General features: G+C 47.8%; 1 protein-coding gene across 1 annotated transcript in view; it reads left to right on the top strand.

Annotated features, from left to right (window-relative positions):
• Positions 1-3,066: 3,066 nt before the first annotated feature.
• The window catches only part of LOC308151570 (ubiquitin carboxyl-terminal hydrolase 7-like), a gene marked incomplete at its 3' end in the record, with an annotated part of 28,733 nt that continues 12,995 nt past the window's right edge, over positions 3,067-18,804 (top strand). The window contains exons 1-17 of the mRNA XM_080524464.1: positions 3,067-3,120; positions 3,240-3,348; positions 3,629-3,759; positions 4,479-4,533; positions 4,788-4,868; positions 6,470-6,560; positions 8,038-8,120; positions 8,276-8,385; positions 8,834-8,990; positions 9,927-10,071; positions 14,607-14,737; positions 15,382-15,516; positions 16,343-16,444; positions 16,575-16,680; positions 17,564-17,656; positions 17,782-17,849; positions 17,980-18,080. Of these exons, the coding sequence (XP_080380590.1) occupies positions 3,301-3,348; positions 3,629-3,759; positions 4,479-4,533; positions 4,788-4,868; positions 6,470-6,560; positions 8,038-8,120; positions 8,276-8,385; positions 8,834-8,990; positions 9,927-10,071; positions 14,607-14,737; positions 15,382-15,516; positions 16,343-16,444; positions 16,575-16,680; positions 17,564-17,656; positions 17,782-17,849; positions 17,980-18,080 (1,637 nt within the window). The 5' untranslated portion in view covers positions 3,067-3,120; positions 3,240-3,300. The remainder of the gene's footprint in view (positions 3,121-3,239; positions 3,349-3,628; positions 3,760-4,478; positions 4,534-4,787; positions 4,869-6,469; positions 6,561-8,037; positions 8,121-8,275; positions 8,386-8,833; positions 8,991-9,926; positions 10,072-14,606; positions 14,738-15,381; positions 15,517-16,342; positions 16,445-16,574; positions 16,681-17,563; positions 17,657-17,781; positions 17,850-17,979; positions 18,081-18,804) is intronic.

The raw sequence follows: 18,804 nt of genomic DNA, 5'->3' as shown, positions 1-18,804 counted from the left end.
AGTCTCTCCTTCAGTTCTTTCAGAAAGCCTTAAAAGAGCCATGTGTGATGTTTATGGTACAGACCAGCAGGTGGCAGTCAAGGGTCAATTTTGTTACTTCAACATACGGTGCCCTCCACAATTATTGGCACCAATCTTTTCTTGGTAAAGATGAGAAAAATGGGTTCCTTTTTCTCCTTGTTCCTTGTTCCTTTTGGTGAATCAGCTTAATGTCACGCTGGAAAATAATTTGAATCATCCAACCTATAAATGAAGTACATTTATTCTGAGAAGAAGAAAAAACATCTGTCATCAAGACATTATTATTTCTAACACAACCACGTGTGCCACAATTATTGGCACCCCTAGACATTCTTCTGAACAAAATGTACGTTTTGTATGTCTTTTTAAGTTGATCAGAGTGTTTAGGAGCTTTCAAGCATGTTTATTTTTACCTTGCTGTTCGGTACTTGTATCTTAACATTTAATTTAAAAAATATATAATTCTACCTCATTTTTTTGTACTGATTTGTCTGAGTAGTGGTGGTGAGCACTCTTGAATCTGTACTAAGTGCAGCCATTTCGCTTGGTAATGAGATTCCTAGCGTAGCGTGGATGTACTCTGCCAGATTACAGCCTGATGATCAAATCCATCCCTTTTATTAAGAGAGAACATACAGTACATCCATCAATGCATAGCCTACCACCCATTTATAATGGATTAGGTTATAATGTGTCCTGCTCTGGAGAGATTTCAGTTATATATGGATGCAAAAAATATATATATTTCCACATCATTTCCCCCTCCATAGTTACTGGCTGTGTTCGGAATAGCGTACTAGCATACTACTCATACTAGATATGACGTAGATTTTGAGTATGTAGTACGTTCGAACTGTACAGTATGCGAGATTTGAGTATGCGAGAAATTTAGTAGGCGAGCAGTTATTTCCAGCCATCTGGGACGCCATCTTGGAAATGGCGGCTTTCGGGGGGGTCGATTTTGGTCGACTTTTAGTATGTTATTTAGCACGCCCAATACTATCGGAATCCATCGAAAAACCTTTTGTATCAATTTTTTTTGGGTTAAGTGCTTTTTTTTCATAGATTGATTCACCTACCTACCGTGATCTAAGATATCTACAGAAGTAGAACAGTACAGTACATCGGATCACCACATGGTGGCAGTAGGATGCAACAAAGACAAAGCGTGTCTGTCCGTGCTTTAGTTCTGTAACAGAATGTGCGGCGCTCACACAAAATCCACTCCACTGCCTGTCCACGTAACAGACTTATCGACAAGTACGATTTGTCAATGGAAGTAGGATATGGCCGTAACCGCGATAGTGATGATACTGTCCAACTCCAAGAGGTAAATACAATACTCTCTGAAGTGAGCAGGTTTTGGATGTATGTAAAACCTAGTCCTCAGGTTATTGATAGAGGAGTTAATCAGGTGATTTTCCTCGAGTAAAGGAATTCTCTTGAGAATGATCGCCAGGTGTTTCTTGTTCAGGATAGCTGAGCCCTGTCGCTACACAGGTGACAGGGCTCATGATAGCCCTCCCCTCCCCTCCCTTCCCGTCTCTCTCTCTCTCTCTCCATCCCTCCATCCATCCCTCTCTTATCTGTTTGTCCACTACTCTCTCTCTTTGCAGGAGTTTGAGATCCTGTCTCAGATCCGGCAGCTCCAGGTGTCCTGCTCCCAGTACAACCTGCCTCATCACCCGAGGATCGCTGCCTGGCTGCAGGGGCAGAAGCTGTTCACTGACCAGGAGAGGTGAGACCCATCTCTTCAGGCTACACCTGTCTCTGCAGAGACATCTACTACCCCCATGCACTCTCCCTCCTGAGACATCTACTACCCCCATGCACTGTGTCTCCTGAGACATCTACTACCCCCATGCACTGTCCCTCCTGAGACATCTACTACCCCCATGCACTGTGTCTCCAGAGACATCTACTACCCCCCTGTACTGTCCCTCCAGAGACATCTACTTCCCCCATGCACTGTCCCTCCTGAGACATCTACTACCCCCATGCACTGTCCCTCCTGAGACATCTACTACCCCCATGCACTCTCCCTCCTGAGACATCTACTACCCCCATGCACTGTCTCTCCTGAGACATCTACTACCCCCATGCACTGTCCCTCCTGAGACATCTACTACCCCCCTGCACTGTCTCTCCTGAGACATCTACTACCCCCATGCACTCTCCCTCCAGAGACATCTACTACCCCCATGCACTGTCTCTCCTGAGACATCTACTACCCCCATGCACTCTCCCTCCTGAGACATCTACTACCCCCATGCACTCTCCCTCCTGAGACATCTACTACCCCCATGCACTGTCCCTCCTGAGATATCTACTACCCCCATGCACTGTCTCTCCTGAGACATCTACTACCCCCATGCACTGTGTCTCCAGAGACACCTACTACCCCCATGCACTGTCCCTCCTGAGACATCTACTACCCCCATGCACTGTCCCTCCTGAGACATCTACTACCCCCATGCACTGTGTCTCCTGAGACATCTACTACCCCCATGCACTCTCCGTCCTGAGACATCTACTACCCCCATGCACTGTGTCTCCAGAGACATCTACTACCCCCATGCACTGTGTCTCCAGAGACACCTACTCCCCCCCCCTATACTGTTTCTCCTGAGACATCTACTCCTTCTTCCAGCACGATGACTGCCAATGGCCCCTGGCCTGAGCATAGAGTACTTTTCCTGCTATGACTAGTGGATAGACGATTCACTTACTTAGTCAAGCATTGATTGTAAGTCACTTTGGAATAAGGCGTCTGCTAAAAGCCAAAAATGTAAATGTCAAAATGAGCCTTTCCCCTCAGTGGCTTTATGGGTAAAGCAATGAGGAGAGAGTGTCACTGAGGGGTGCAATCATCATGTCTTAAAATGGTGGCCCTGGTCTGCCAATAAACCCTTGTGTACACACGCAGGGAGCATAACCTGAAGGGCCTCTTTTGCTGTTTGATGTAAAGTGTTCCGTCGTCAATGGTACAAAGAGTTCATTCCAGTAATGAATAAAGGACACTCTGTCTTTATCGTTCGTGGAGGACGATAAAGTTTCCTTTGAAGTCTACGTGCAGGCGGACGCTCCACACGGAGTGGCGTAAGTGTTGTCATCTCTCTCTCTGTCTCGCTCTCTCGCTCTCTCTCTCTGTCTCTCTCTCTCTCGCTCAAGTTTAGCTGTGTGTGTTAACCCTTTGTGTCCTGCTCGTCTCTCTCCAGCTGGGACTCTAAGAAACACACAGGCTATGTGGGTCTGAAGAACCAGGGGGCCACCTGCTACATGAACAGCCTCCTGCAGACTCTGTTCTTCACCAACCAGCTGCGGCGGGTCAGTTAGGAAACCACATCCTCCTTTCTGCCAGAGCCCTATGTTGTTGCTCCAGTCAGAAGGAGTGCACTTCATTAAGACATCCATTCAGGGCGTGTGTGGGATTGTGACTAGAGAAGTGTGTGTGTGTGTGTGTGTGTGTGTGTGTGTGTGTGTGTGTGTGTGTGTGTGTGTTTTAGCACTTTGAGATTTCTTTAATATAAAGTGCTTTACAAATAAAATGTATTATTATTATTGTCCATTGAGTCTCTCCCTCCCTCTTGTCCCCCCCCTGTGCTAGGCGGTGTACATGATGCCCACCGAGGGCGATGACTCATCCAAGAGCGTGCCCCTTGCACTACAGAGGGTCTTCTACGAGCTGCAACACAGTGACAAGCCCGTTGGCACCAAGAAGCTCACCAAGTCCTTTGGGTAGGTGCCAGCTGAGTGGGCCTGGGTCAAATACAAATAGCTACAGCAGCTAGATAGCACCCCTTTCAAGTGTCCTTGAAATCTGTGGATGGGGATATCTCATTTCACCCAGGGACATTGTACAGTGGGCGTTGTACATTTCATCATGGTTCATTATGAATTAGGTAATAGTCAGTGAAAAATACTGTCCATTTTTGTCCCTGAAAAGCCATGGAAAACGGAAATGTTGTCTCAAGATCAGTTCCATGTTCGTTGACATTCAGGGTCTCAATGTTGTATGGTTGGTGTGGTCCCGAGTGTGAGACTGACTAGTTAGTTTGCCCAGGTATTCAAGAGAGGTTCAGGACTTGCTTCGTCACGTCGACATGTATTTTTCCAGGTCATGATTCTTTGACTTGCTGTCTCAGGTTTGCGAGAGGCAGTTGTGCTCCAAGGTTATTGTTGCCAGCTGCGTTATCCTAATCGTTACATAAAAGGAATGATACCTTCGGTAAACAGAACGTGTTGGTGGAGGTAGAAATCAGAGGGCAGGCAGGATCATTGTATTGCACGGAATGGAACGAGGACCAGTATCAAATGATATCAGACGTGGTTGATGGAGTTTCTTATTCCATTCTTGCATTAAAATGAGCCCCGTCCTCTGATTTCTGCCTCCCCTGATACATGTGTTGGGTGTTGTAACCGATGGTGATGTTGACCGTGCGTTCCGTGTTCCGTAGGTGGGAGACACTAGACAGCTTCATGCAGCATGACGTACAGGAGCTGTGCAGAGTGGTGAGTGAAGCATCCTATTGGCTACAGCCCTCTGTGGCGTCCTATTGGCTACAGCCCTCTGTGGCATCCTATTGGTATAGGTGTTGTCTGCCTAAGACCCGAGTCACACCCGTAACTTTAACAATATAAATTATTTGGGAAGGGTAAACTCATTTATTCAATTTATCATTTAACAATATAATACTTAACCTGAATGTTGACCAGACCTGAATGTTGACCAGAGCTTGAACCGTGTGCGTGTGTCTGTGTTCCAGCTCCTGGACAACGTGGAGAACAAAATGAAAGGCACCTGCGTTGAGGGGACCATCCCCAAGCTCTTCAGAGGAAAGATGGTGGTACGTTCCCTCTCTCCCTCTAGCCGGGTGTGGATGTGGATGTGTGTAGGATGTGTGTAGGATGTGTGTAGGATGTGTGTAGGATGTGTGTAGGATGTGGGGGTGGATGTGTGTAGGATGTGGGGGTGGATGTGTGTAGGATGTGTGTAGGATGTGTGTAGGATGTGTGTAGGATGTGTGTAGGATGTGTGTAGGATGTGTGTAGGATGTGGGGGTGGATGTGTGTAGGATGTGGGGGTGGATGTGTGTAGGATGTGTGTAGGATGTGTGGTGGATGTGTGTAGGATGTGTGTAGGATGTGTGTAGGATGTGTGGTGGATGTGTGTAGGATGTGTGTAGGATGTGTGGTGGATGTGTGTAGGATGTGTGTAGGATGTGTGTAGGATGTGTGTAGGATGTGTGTAGGATGTGTGTAGGATGTGTGTAGGATGTGTGGTGGATGTGTGTAGGATGTGTGTAGGATGTGGGGGTGGATGTGTGTAGGATGTGTGTAGGATGTGGGGGGGATGTGTGTAGGATGTGTGTAGGATGTGTGTGTGGATGTGTGTAGGATGTGGGGGTGGATGTGTGTAGGATGTGTGTGGATGTGTGTAGGATGTGTGTAGGATGTGTGTAGGATGTGTGTAGGATGTGTGTAGGATGTGTGTAGGATGTGTGTAGGATGTGTGTAGGATGTGTGTGTAGGATGTGTGTAGGATGTGTGTAGGATGTGGGGGTGGATGTGTGTGTAGGATGTGTGTAGGATGTGTGTAGGATGTGTGTAGGATGTGTGTAGGATGTGTGTAGGATGTGTGTAGGATGTGTGTGTAGGATGTGTGTAGGATGTGGGGGTGGATGTGTGTAGGATGTGGGGGTGGATGTGTGTAGGATGTGTGTAGGATGTGGGGGTGGATGTGTGGTGGATGTGTGTAGGATGTGGGGGTGGATGTGTGTGTAGGATGTGGGGGTGGATGTGTGTAGGATGTGTGTAGGATGTGTGTAGGATGTGTGTAGGATGTGGGGGTGGATGTGTGTAGGATGTGTGTAGGATGTGGGGGTGGATGTGTGTAGGATGTGTGTAGGATGTGTGTAAGATGTGGGGGTGGATGTGTGTAGGATGTGTGTAGGATGTGGGGGTGGATGTGTGTGTAGGATGTGTGTAGGATGTGTGTAGGATGTGTTTGGAATTTGGAAGGAAGGAGAGACTCGAGCACTGTTGTTCTTCCTGCTCTCAGAGTTCATTGGCGACAGTCGGCCCACCCTCGGTCTTTATCAGGCTGAGACCGTGGGGCAAAATATGATGCCTATCGGCTGAAGTGACAGTTGGTGATCCAGTGTTTCCCACAGGGTTTAGTGAGACTAGATGCAGTGCAAATCCCAAAGATGGTGTCGCTCGCGTGTACACATATTTTCGTTTCGTTATGAGACTATGGCGGGACAAATTAGACTATGGCGGGGTGCCACAGCCTAGGTAATTAATGGGAAACACTCCGATCAATTCACACGTGGTCATTAAGGTGTGTGTGTGTGTGTGTGTGTGTGTGTGTGTGTGTGTGAGAGAGAGAGAGAGAGAGTGTGTATGTGCACTAAAACAATGTGTGTGTGTTCCTGTTTCTGTGCAGTCCTATATCCAGTGCAAGCACGTAGACTACCGTTCCGAGCGGATAGAGGATTACTATGACATCCAGCTCAGTATAAAAGGAAAGAAGAACAGTGAGTATAAAGCCCTGTCCGGATGGCATATAAATTACCTGAGGACCTCGGTAATATTTGTTTTACCCTAGGACCCCAGTGATTTTAATGACCGATCCGGATGGAATAAAAAATCTCCATGCATGTTTGCGTTTCGCGTGCAAGCTGCCATTTAACATCACAGTAGAAGAAGCTGTTCCCGCCGGATGTTTTGTCAGACCCACAACACAACGCACATGTAGCAACAACAAGTCATTTGATTGGACAAGAGGCATTCCATGACTGCTGATCAGATTTCCAGAGCGAATTTACGAACGCAGCCGACACCACTCGCAGACTCGTTTTTTTCATAACACGAAACTTTACGTTTTAAAGTACCCACTCGATATAATAAACAGCAGTTTAACGATCACAAAATACTCATAATTTGTAAATACTTTCGTTTTGGGATGTGTTCGCGTTTGGGGCTGTGTGAGCATCTAATTATGTGTAGTTATGTGTTTCTAGCATGTCGATGTTCTATCATATGAAATATCAGTTAACAGATATTGGGATGTATCGTTGATGAATTTTCTCTTACAATGTATAGATTATCGGGGGGTAATATTGTACGGTTATCAATACGTCAGTTACCTTGCGATTCCCACCCCTAACTTCATCCCTGTGTGTTGTCAGACACCGTGATTTATAGAGTGCTAGATCCAGACCATACAAACTGCACAGTTTACAAGCTAATGTTAGGTAAATTCGCTAGAACTGGTTCAGAAGAAGAAATCAGTCCATCGTCACTTACATCGTCGTCGTCGATTAACTTTTTAGGTGGTTTGGTTATCCGATAGTGGAGATTCAAGGGAGTCAATAATGTCATCCACATCCATTGTTTGCACAGAGCTACCCCGGTCAAAACGGTAAATTCTAGTATTAATATCGCGCAAAATCATGCAATGCGTACCAATTACTGACATGTCAATCCGGACGGTAATATAATTATCAGAGGACCTCAGGGTTTGCTGAAAAACAGTAGGTAATTCCAGCCGGAATAATTACTGGGGTCCCCGGAGTAAATCACTGACATGGTCGGTCCGGACGGGATAAAAATTACCGAATTAAAACATAGGTCCTCAGGTAATTTATATGCCGTCCGGACAGGGCTTAAGACTGTTTTCCTCTCCTCCTCATCATCAGTAGCTAGCTAGCTTCCTCCCTTGGCATTACCTCTCACTGAAAAATGTGATTTGTGAAAAGGAAGGTAGTCTTTCGTGTGTGTGTGTGTAGGAAGGTAGTCTGTTGTGTGTGTGTGTGTGTGTGTGTGTGTGTGTGTGTGTGTGTGTGTGTGTGTGTGTGAGTGTGTGTGTGTGTGTGTGTGTGTGTGAAGGATGGTAGTCTTTCTGTGTGTGTAGGTAGGTAGGAAGTCTTTCATAAAGCGTTTGTGTGAAGGAAGGTATTTCATATAGTGTGTGTGTTGGCTCTGCCGAAATCTCCCTCTCCCTCCCTGCAGTCTTCGAGTCCTTCAAGGACTATGTTTCTGTGGAGCAGCTTGACGGAGACAACAAATACGACGCAGGAGAGCACGGCCTGCAGGTGAGGCTACGTACGGGCTCCATAAAGGCTTCATACATGCAGGGCTTAGAAGGCCTTATAGAGGGGGTCAGGACAGAGTGCATTCTGAGTCGTTGCAGTCTTTTTTTGTCCAGTCATGGAGGCTTTGACAGTCACTAACGGTGTGTTTTTTCCAGGAAGCGGAGAAGGGAGTCAAATTCCTGACATTCCCTCCCATCCTTCACCTGCAGCTCATGAGGTTCATGTACGACCCTCAGACTGACCAAAACATCAAGATCAACGACAGGTAACACACACACACACACACACTAATCATATGAAGAAGAATAGAAGCCCTCTGTAGTGATGTCCAGTTTGTTTGTCTAGAGAGCCAGGCAGAGGCAGGTTGACTTCACTGCTTTAAATGTCCCCCAGGCTCTGACTCATCATAGTGGCGTGCCTCCAGGCACTTGGCCTGGCCCCGCAGGGCGCGTGCACACACACACAGACACACACACACACACACACACACTCGCACACACACACACACACACACACACAGTCTGTAGATTTGATATGGTCGGTGAACAGACGTTGTGACTCAATTTTTTGGCTTTGCTGTGTAACAGCCTCTTCCCATCTCTCTCTCTCTCTCTCTCTCTTTCTCTCTCTCTCTCTCATATGCATTAACAAGCCTTTCCCATGTCTCCCCCCATTCCTCCCTCACCTCCCCTTCTCCCCCCTTTTCCCGACAGATTTGAGTTCCCGGAGCAGCTGCCCCTGGACGAGTTTCTCCAGAAGACGGACTCCAAGGACCCGGCCAACTACATCCTGCACGCGGTGCTGGTCCACAGCGGAGACAACCACGGGGGCCACTACGTCGTCTACCTCAACCCCAAAGGAGACGGCAAAGTCAGCGTGAAGGAACCAATAGTGAGGACAACGTTTATTACTATTATTACTGGGGGAATGTGTTGGGGTGTGTGTGGGGGGGGGAGCGGGAATCCAACAATGTCGCTAAAGGAAAATCCAGGCATATTTTGATATGTCTCGTGAGAGTTGTCAAAATAAGGCTGGATTTCTTTGTAAATCTCACGAGATTTATCAAAATAAGGCTGGATTGTCCTTTAGCGACGTTGATGGAATACCCCCCTGGTGGGTTTTGCGATTTTGGGGTTGTTTTGACATGATTAGGTGAGTTATGTGTTTGGGATTTCAGATCGATTTTCAGTCCTAGAGGTCTTTGTTTCCCGGTGTGGTGAAACTCATAACAGCTGATGGTTGCCTCTTATTTAAGCAATAATGCCCTGTGCTGAGAAATATATAGTTCCCAAAACTACAAACGTTGTCAAGGGAACGTGAGGCACATCTACTGTGGCTTACGAATACCATAACACAATGGTTGTTTTCATCAACCTGTTGTATATTGCTGGTCTCAGTCCGAGGTTTCAGGGTCTCCTTGACCATGAGCAGAGAAAGTGTGCGTCAACTCATTTAAAAAGTACAATAACTGCCGGAAAGACATGAAACCCAACTGGAATTGAATTCTGTCTCTTTTGGCTCTCTAACAAAAGCTGTTGACTAAGAAACACCATTTATGCTTCATCCGTTTGTTTATCTATAAAATAACTTCCTTTTTTTTTTTTTTATCCCGTGATGGAGGAGTGAACCAGGATGAATGGAAACAAACTGTTGTCTTAAGAGCTCTCTGTCTCTCTCTCTCTCTCTCTCTCTCTCTCTCTCTCTCTCTCTCTCTCTCTCTGTCTCTCTCTCTCTGTCTGTCTCTCTCCTCTCCTCTCCTCTCTCTCTCTTTTTCTCTTCCCCTCCCTCTCTCTCTCTCTCTCTCAGTGGTGTAAGTTCGACGATGACGTTGTGTCACGGTGCACCAAAGAGGAGGCCATTGAACACAACTATGGTGGCCATGACGACGACCTCTCGGTGCGCCACTGCACCAACGCCTACATGCTGGTGTACATCCGCGAGTCCAAACTCGGTGAGTCAGCGTGTCGGTGACGCATTATGACACCGTCTATCTAACCCGCCGCACCAACGCAACGTACATCTAACATCTTCCAGTCCAGAGACACTGCTACTACTCTGCTTCGCCTCCTTCCATAACGCTTCATTACAACACTTTGTTAGGATTATGAGCCCCCATGTATACCTGTTTACCTGGTGTGTACCTGTAACCCACGGGTGTGTGTGTGTTTCTATGGTCTTTAACCACCCCCCCCATCCTCCTCAGGTGTGTGTGTGTCTGTGGTCTTTAACCACCCCCCCCATCCTCCTCAGGTGTGTGTGTGTCTATGGTCTTTAACCACCCCCCCCATCCTCCTCAGGTGTGTGTGTGTCTGTGGTCTTTAACCACCCCCCCCCATCCTCCTCAGGTGTGTGTGTGTGTCTGTGGTCTTTAACCACCCCCCCCCATCCTCCTCAGGTGTGTGTGTCTATGGTCTTTAACTACCCCCCCCCATCCTCCTCAGGTGTGTGTGTGTCTATGGTCTTTAACCACCCCCCCCGATCTTCCTCAGGTGTGTGTGTGTGTGTGTCTATGGTCTTTAACCACCCCCCCCATCCTCCTCAGGTGTGTGTGTGTCTATGGTCTTTAACCACCCCCCCCGATCTTCCTCAGGTGTGTGTGTGTTTCTATGGTCTTTAACCACCCCCCCATCTTCCTCAGGTGTGTGTGTGTCTATGGTCTTTAACCACCCCCCCCATCCTCCTCAGGTGTGTGTGTGTCTGTGGTCTTTAACCACCCCCCCCCATCCTCCTCAGGTGTGTGTGTGTCTATGGTCTTTAACCACCCCCCCCATCTTCCTCAGGTGTGTGTGTGTGTGTGTCTATGGTCTTTAACCACCCCCCCCCATCCTCCTCAGGTGTGTGTGTGTGTGTGTCTATGGTCTTTAACCACCCCCCCCCATCCTCCTCAGGTGTGTGTGTGTGTCTGTGGTCTTTAACCACCCCCCCCATCCTCCTCAGGTGTGTGTGTGTCTATGGTCTTTAACCACCCCCCCCCCATCCTCCTCAGGTGTGTGTGTGTGTCTGTGGTCTTTAACCACCCCCCCCATCCTCCTCAGGTGTGTGTGTGTCTATGGTCTTTAACCACCCCCCCCCATCCTCCTCAGGTGTGTGTGTGTGTCTATGGTCTTTAACCACCCCCCCCATCCTCCTCAGGTGTGTGTGTGTCTATGGTCTTTAACCACCCCCCCCATCCTCCTCAGGTGTGTCTGTGTCTATGGTCTTTAACCACCCCCCCCATCCTCCTCAGGTGTGTGTGTGTGTCTATGGTCTTTAACCACCCCCCCCATCCTCCTCAGGTGTGTGTGTGTCTATGGTCTTTAACCACCCCCCCCATCCTCCTCAGGTGTGTCTGTGTCTATGGTCTTTAACCACCCCCCCCATCCTCCTCAGGTGTGTGTGTGTGTCTATGGTCTTTAACCACCCCCCCCATCCTCCTCAGGTGTGTGTGTGTCTGTGGTCTTTAACCACCCCCCCCATCCTCCTCAGGTGTGTGTGTGTCTATGGTCTTTAACCACCCCCCCCATCCTCCTCAGGTGTGTGTGTGTGTGTCTGTGGTCTTTAACATCCTCCCTTCTCAGTGAGGTGTGTCTCTTTGAGCTTTAACTCTACTTACCCCTCCTTCCTCCCCAGGTGACGTGTGTGTGTGTGTGTGTGTGTGTGTGTGGTGTGTGTGTGTGTCCTTCTCTCTATAGTCTTTAACCCTACCTCCCTCCCCCAGGTGACGTGTGTGTGTGTGTGTGTGTGTCCTTCTCTCTATAGTCTAACCCTACCTACCTCCCCCAGGTGAGGTGTGTGCCCTTCTCTCTAGTCTTTAACCCTACCTCCCTCCCCCAAGTGAGGTGTGTGTGTGTGTCTGTGGTCTTTAACATCCTCCCTTCTCAGTGAGGTGTGTCTCTTTGAGCTTTAACTCTACTTACCCCTCCTTCCTCCCCAGGTGACGTGTGTGTGTGTGTGTGTGTGTGTGTGTGGTGTGTGTGTGTGTCCTTCTCTCTATAGTCTTTAACCCTACCTCCCTCCCCCAGGTGACGTGTGTGTGTGTGTGTGTGTGTCCTTCTCTCTATAGTCTAACCCTACCTACCTCCCCCAGGTGAGGTGTGTGCCCTTCTCTCTAGTCTTTAACCCTACCTCCCTCCCCCAAGTGAGGTGTGTGTGTGTGCCCTTCTCTCTAGTCTTTAACCCTACCTCCCTCCCCCAAGTGAGGTGTGTGTGTGTCCGCCCTTCTCTCTAGTCTTTAACCCTACCTCCCTCCCCCAAGTGAGGTGTGTGTGTGTGTGTGTGTGTCCGTCCTTCTCTCTAGTCTTTAACCCTACCTCAGGGATTAAAGTTCTCCGTCGCTACGACGGATTTCCGTCGATTTTTTCCAAGTCGCGACGGATTTCCGTCAATTGGCTACATATGTCCAGTGTACTAGAACCACTCTACTACGGAGTGTTTGTCCGTGAATAACACCGGCTATGCCCCGGGGTAGAAACACAAGACTATGGCTGGATAAGGTCTACAGGTCTCCACGGTCATTTTAAGCCGTCAACCAGCCCGCTACGACCACGGGAAGTCATGTTAAAAGTGAAGTTACTTCTGTTAAACTGGCGCTAAGCTAACATCGCTAGTCGCTAACTCCCTCCTGGCCTTAAAGAGACAAGCGCCCTTTTCTCATCTCAATCTCAAAGAGCTTCATTAGCTCACCACATCTACACATTTGGTCCCACACACTCCAGATTTGAACCCAAGGTTCTACCCAGGGTTAGTTACCCCTGGTAGAAAGCCCTTTGCTCTCAGACCTTCAGAACCCATTGAAAGTAGTGGAGGTACTCCAGAAGTCCAAATGCATCTCTAACCCTAGGAAACCCTAGGAAGCCCTAACCCTAATGGCATGAAAATGCAACATGTTGTACTCCCTGTACCCCTGTACGTGTGAGAACATGTCTTTTTACACTAGGCACTTCACATCAAGCATTAGAGCTCCCTACAGGTTCCCGCTAGCTCGCGTGCAAGGCCTCCCAGGAATGGCCTAGGACTCTGAAAGTTGATTTGGTACAATGTAGGGATACAATCAAGGAGTGTGTAGAGTTTGGTGACTGTGACTCTTTCCATGCCCGTTCCCTGGGCCCAAACGTACGCCAGCAGCAGCCACCCACTTTAATGAAGGCTTTTCCGGCCTAGTGGTTAAAGGAAGGTTAAAGGACTTTAGCTCAGCAACCACAAGTGCCACAGACACGGTTCAGATATTTTACGAATCGGCTCGGCCCCACCGACAGGCCACACCCACTTTCATACAAGCCACTCCCCCTAATTGTCTAAGCCACACCCATTATCTGATTATTTGTATGTCAGAGTCAACCCTTGCAATAAGTATCAATTTTATTTCATGAATTGAAAACAGCATTGATATCACATAAATCAGAATCAGAATCAGAAGACTTTTATTGCCATGACATGTAAACATGTTAGGAATTTGGTTTGGAACAATGGAGCACGGTTTACAGCAGGACAGGTGCAAGACAGGACAAGACAGTGCAAACCAACATCGAAGTGCAAGAGTCATAATTAATATAAATATAAAGTGCAGAGATCAAGTGTTCAAGTGTTCATATCCAGACAGTCCAGTGGGGGTGGAGGGAGGGTAGATAGATAGATAGGGGGTCAGGTCAGGGGGGGGGGGGGCAGCGGCATTTAGGAGCCGGATGGCTGTGGGGAAAAAGCTGTTTGTATGTCGGGCCTTCACAGTTTTTAGGGACCGCACCCTCCTGCCTGAGGGGAGCGGGGCGAAGAGACCGTGTCCTGGGTGTGCGGGGTCAGCCATGATCTTCCTGGCCCTCCCCAAAGCCCTACTTTTAAACAGGGCCTCAAGGGGGGGCAAAGGGCAGCCAATCACCCTCTCCGCCAAGCGTATCACATAAAAGCAAACTGGCAATAGAAAAGCTGTTCAAAAGACTCTTCTTCCCTTAAAACGCTAACGTTATAAAATACAAACATATAGTGGAGGTTAAAATGAGAATATGACTTGGCTTGAACAAATTTTCAGTCAGGAGATTTTTTTTTGCTTTAATCCCTGCCCTACCTACCTCCCCCAGGTGAGGTGTGTGTCCTTCTCTCTATAGTCTAACCCTACCTCCCTCCCCCAGGTGAGGTGTGTGTCCTTCTCTCTATAGTCTAACCCTACCTCCCTCTCCCAGGTGAGGTGTGTGTGTGTGTGTGTGTCCTTCTCTCTATAGTCTAACCCTACCTCCCTCCCCCAGGTGAGGTGTGTGTCCTTCTCTCTATAGTCTAACCCTACCTCCCTCCCCCAGGTGAGGTGTGTGTGTGTGTGTCCTTCTCTCTATAGTCTAACCCTACCTACCTCCCCCAGGTGAGGTGTGTGTCCTTCTCTCTAGTCTTTAACCCTACCTCCCTCCCCCAGGTGAGGTGTGTGTGTGTGTGTCCTTCTCTCTATAGTCTAACCCTACCTCCCTCCCCCAGGTGAGGTGTGTGTCCTTCTCTCTATAGTCTAACCCTACCTCCCTCCCCCAGGTGAGGTGTTGCTGCCAGTGACAGATGCGGACATCCCCCTGCAGCTGGTGGAGAGGCTGCAGGAGGAGAAGAGGGTCGAGGCCCAGAAGAGGAAGGAGCGCCAGGAGGCCCACCTCTACATGCAGGTCCAGGTAGGAGACTGGAAACAGCCGCCATTATGGGTTATAGCTTTATTTACACCCTCGAGCAGATGAAGCCCTACCAGATGTCGTTTTCATTCATTTTGTTTGTTCTTTATCGTGTCATATCTCTGTCCCCCTCTATCTCTGTCATATCTCTGCCCCCCTCTATCTCTGTCATATCTCTGTCCCCCTCTATCTCTGTCATATCTCTGCCCCCCTCTATCTCTGTCATATCTCTGTCCCCCCTCTATCTCTGTCATATCTCTGTCCCTTCTATCTCTGTCATATCTCTGCCCCCCTCTATCTCTGTCATATCTCTGCCCCCTCTATCTCTGTCATATCTCTGTCCTCTCTATCTCTGTCATATCTCTGTCCCCCTCTATCTCTGTCATATCTCTGTCCCCTCTATCTCTGTCATATCTCTGTCCCCTCTATCTCTGTCATATCTCTGCCCCCCTCTATCTCTGTCATATCTCTGTCCCCTCTATCTCTGTCATATCTCTGCCCCCCTCTATCTCTGTCATATCTCTGTCCCCTCTATCTCTGTCATATCTCTGTCCCCCTCTATCTCTGTCATATCTCTGTCCCCCTCTATCTCTGTCATATCTCTGCCCCTCTATCTCTGTCATATCTCTGCCCCCTCTCCCCTCCAGATTGTGACAGAGGACCAGTTCTGTGGTCACCAGGGTAACGACATGTATGACGAGGAGAAGGTGAAGTACACAGTCTTCAAGGTTCTCAATAGCTCCACGCTCCAAGATTTCGTCCAGAACCTCTCCCAGACCATGGTGAGACGTGTGTGAGTGTGAGTGTGTGTGTGTGTGACCATGATGAGACCTATCTTCGGCTTCTCCTCTCCTCCTTCTTCCCCCCCCTACTTCCTCCTTCCCAGCACGACCGAAGCAGCCGCTCTCCATCCCATTGACTTGTGTCATGCCTTCCCCAAGTGTGTGTGTGTGTGTGTGTGTGTGTGTGTGTGGGTGGTGTGTACAGCAGTCCTGAGTGTGTGTGTGTGTGTGTGTGGTGTGTACAGCAGTCCTGAGTGAGTGTGTGTGTGGGTGGTGTGTACAGCAGTCCTGAGTGTGTGTGTGTGTGTGTGGGTGGTGTGTACAGCAGTCCTGAGTGTGTGTGTGTGTGTGTGGTGTGTACAGCAGTCCTGAGTGTGTGTGTGTGTGTGTGTGTGGTGTGTACAGCAGTCCTGAGTGTGTGTGTGTGCGTGTGGTGTGTACAGCAGTCCTGAGTGTGTGTGTGTGTGTGTGTGTGTGTGTGTGTGTGTGTGGTGTGTACAGCAGTCCTGAGTGTGTGTGTGTGTGTGTGGTGTGTACAGCAGTCCTGAGTGTGTGTGTGTGTGTGTGTGTGTGTGGTGTGTACAGCAGTCCTGAGTGTGTGTGTGTGTGTGGTGTGTACAGCAGTCCTGAGTGTGTGTGTGTGTGTGTGTGTGTGTGTGGTGTGTACAGCAGTCCTGAGTGTGTGTGTGTGTGTGTGTGTGGTGTGTACAGCAGTCCTGAGTGTGTGTGTGTGTGTGTGTGTGGTGTGTACAGCAGTCCTGAGTGTGTGTGTGTGTGTGTGTGGTGTGTACAGCAGTCCTGAGTGTGTGTTGTTGATGTGCTGCAGGGTTTCCCACAGGACCAGATGAGGCTGTGGCCCATGCAGGCTCGCAGCAATGGGACCAAGAGGCCCGCTATGCTGGACTATGAGGCCGACTGCAACAAGTCTGTAAGTACCTGTGTGTGTGTGTGTGTGTGTTTGTTTCATTAAAACCTTTATTTACCCAGGTTAGTCTTAAGATAACATCTCTTTTATAAGAGAGACCTGGTAAAAAGGTGTGTGTGTGTGTTCTGTGCAGATGATAGACTTGAGCGACAACGAGAACCCCTGGACAATATTCCTGGAGACGGTGGACCCAGAGATGGCCGCCAGCGGGGCCACGTTACCCAAGTTCGACAAAGACCGTGAGTCTCCGCCTGAACAGGATGTTATGATGAGGAACGGGACACGGACTTGGTCCTGTTCCAGTTGTCAATTAGCTCCTCTAGACAAAGAGGGAGGTTATTCACCGGGTTCATATGGAGGTCTGGAAATGTATGGATTAAAATATTGACAATTTCCAGACCACGGAAAAGTATGGAAAAAGCTCAAACGAAAAAACAATTGACACAGTCTGGAATTCCAAACCTATGCCATATGTGACAGTCTGGTCGTTTGAGCCTTTAGTCGGCAACTAAATCTAACTGTTCTGACTTTTATTATGAAACACGGAAATACATTTCAACGTTGTCGTAAATCACAACACACACTCGCTAGTCAAGCCAAGATACTGCAATGGAGTCGGTGAGTAATCCCCATTGCTACCTAGTTAACTAGAACAGTACTTTACATTGTTAGCAGGTTCACAAAACAAGCTGTGTTCGTTGACTAGCGAGTGCGTCATTGATTTTCAACAACCCTGAAATGTATTCACAATTTTCTAAAGAAAAGTCTGAACATTAAATCGGATGCCAACTTGCGGACCAATTGACCAGACAGGGTCACATAATACGTCCCAGAGGAGTTCAGAATTGTATTCAGCGTTTTCTTTTTGAGACTGATTATTTACACAGGTCCGTGTTGCTGCGTTGTGTACTGCAGTGTGAGCCTATTTTCTGTTTGACAACGGTCTTGAAGCACATATAATTCCACAACATACACGCACAGATTTCCAGAGCAGTTTGAGAAAATGTGTAGGAACCTTGTGTTAAATGCTTGCTTTAGATCTTCTTCATTGGGTTGTTAATCCTTGGTTGGTAAATTCATGTCTGACCTCTGTCTGACATCCATCTGTCTCCTGGCTTTCAGACGACGTCATGTTGTTCTTGAAGATGTACGATCCAAAAACCAGAAGCTTAAATTATTGTGGACATATCTACACACCTATATCCTGTAAAATACGTAAGTGTGTGTGTGTGCGTGCGTGCGTGTGTGTCTGCGCGTGTGTCGAGTAACATTAGCCCTGTTTTTAATGTGTTTAAAGTCTCGAGTGTAATGTTTTTTTTCTTTCATTTCTCTCAAAACAGGAGACCTGTTGCCCGTCATGTGCGAGAGAGCAGGGTTTCAACAGGAGACTAGCCTTATCCTCTATGAGGTGAGAATACACACACACACACACACACTCTCTCTCTTTAACTGCCCTAACTAAGATGAGGACACACTCCTCCTTTACTCATACCCTTCATGACAGCTGAGTCTACATTTCCCATGTCTCCCTGTTCCAGGAAGTGAAACCGAATTTAACGGAGCGGATACAGGACTACGACGTGTCTCTGGACAAAGCTCTGGACGAGCTCATGGACGGTGACATCATCGTGTTCCAGAAGTAAGGAATTCCCTGTCCTCCCCAACCCCCCCTCGAATTAATGGTTCTTATTCTTCCTTGTCTAATTTCGCTGTGAGAACTCAGTATGATGAGAGCCGTGCTAAGTTTAAAAAATAAAAATAAAATAATGCAGCTGCGACGACCAATGTAGCAACAGAGAGACAGACAACAAGGAGAGGAGAGCAACAGAGAGACAGACAACAGGAGAGGAGAGCAACAGAGAGACAGACAACAGGAGAGGAGAGCAACAGAGAGACAGACAACAGAAGAGGAGAGCAACAGAGAGACAGACAACAAGGAGAGGAGAGTGACAGAGAGACAGACAACAAGGAGAGGAGAGCAACGGAGAGACAGACAACAGGAGAGGAGGGCAATAGAGACAGAACTGAGGTGAGGTGAGCAACAGAGATAGTTCAGGATGATAACAAACAGTTCAGTATGACAGAGACAACTAATAGAAAGACAACTGTATGATTATAGAGTTTACATGTTCAAGGAAATATTGTATGATAATAGAAAGGTACACTTTAATTTAATTAAAGAAGTAACAAAGAACACATTTATTATCACAATTGCATTGTGTTCCATGTAGGGCTGCAACTAACGATTATTTGGATAATCGATTAATCTGCCGATTATTTTTTCGATTAATCAGATAAAAATGAAAAACAGATTTATTTTGCAAATTTTATTTTATGTTTTCGAAATCAGCCAGGCCTATACA

Source organism: Nansenia antarctica (genome assembly GCF_963989245.1).
Source record: "Nansenia antarctica genome assembly, chromosome: 2".
Taxonomy (NCBI): Eukaryota; Metazoa; Chordata; class Actinopteri; order Argentiniformes; family Microstomatidae; genus Nansenia; species Nansenia antarctica.
Note: the sequence above shows the minus strand (reverse complement) of the source record. Positions and strands in the feature narration are given on the sequence as shown.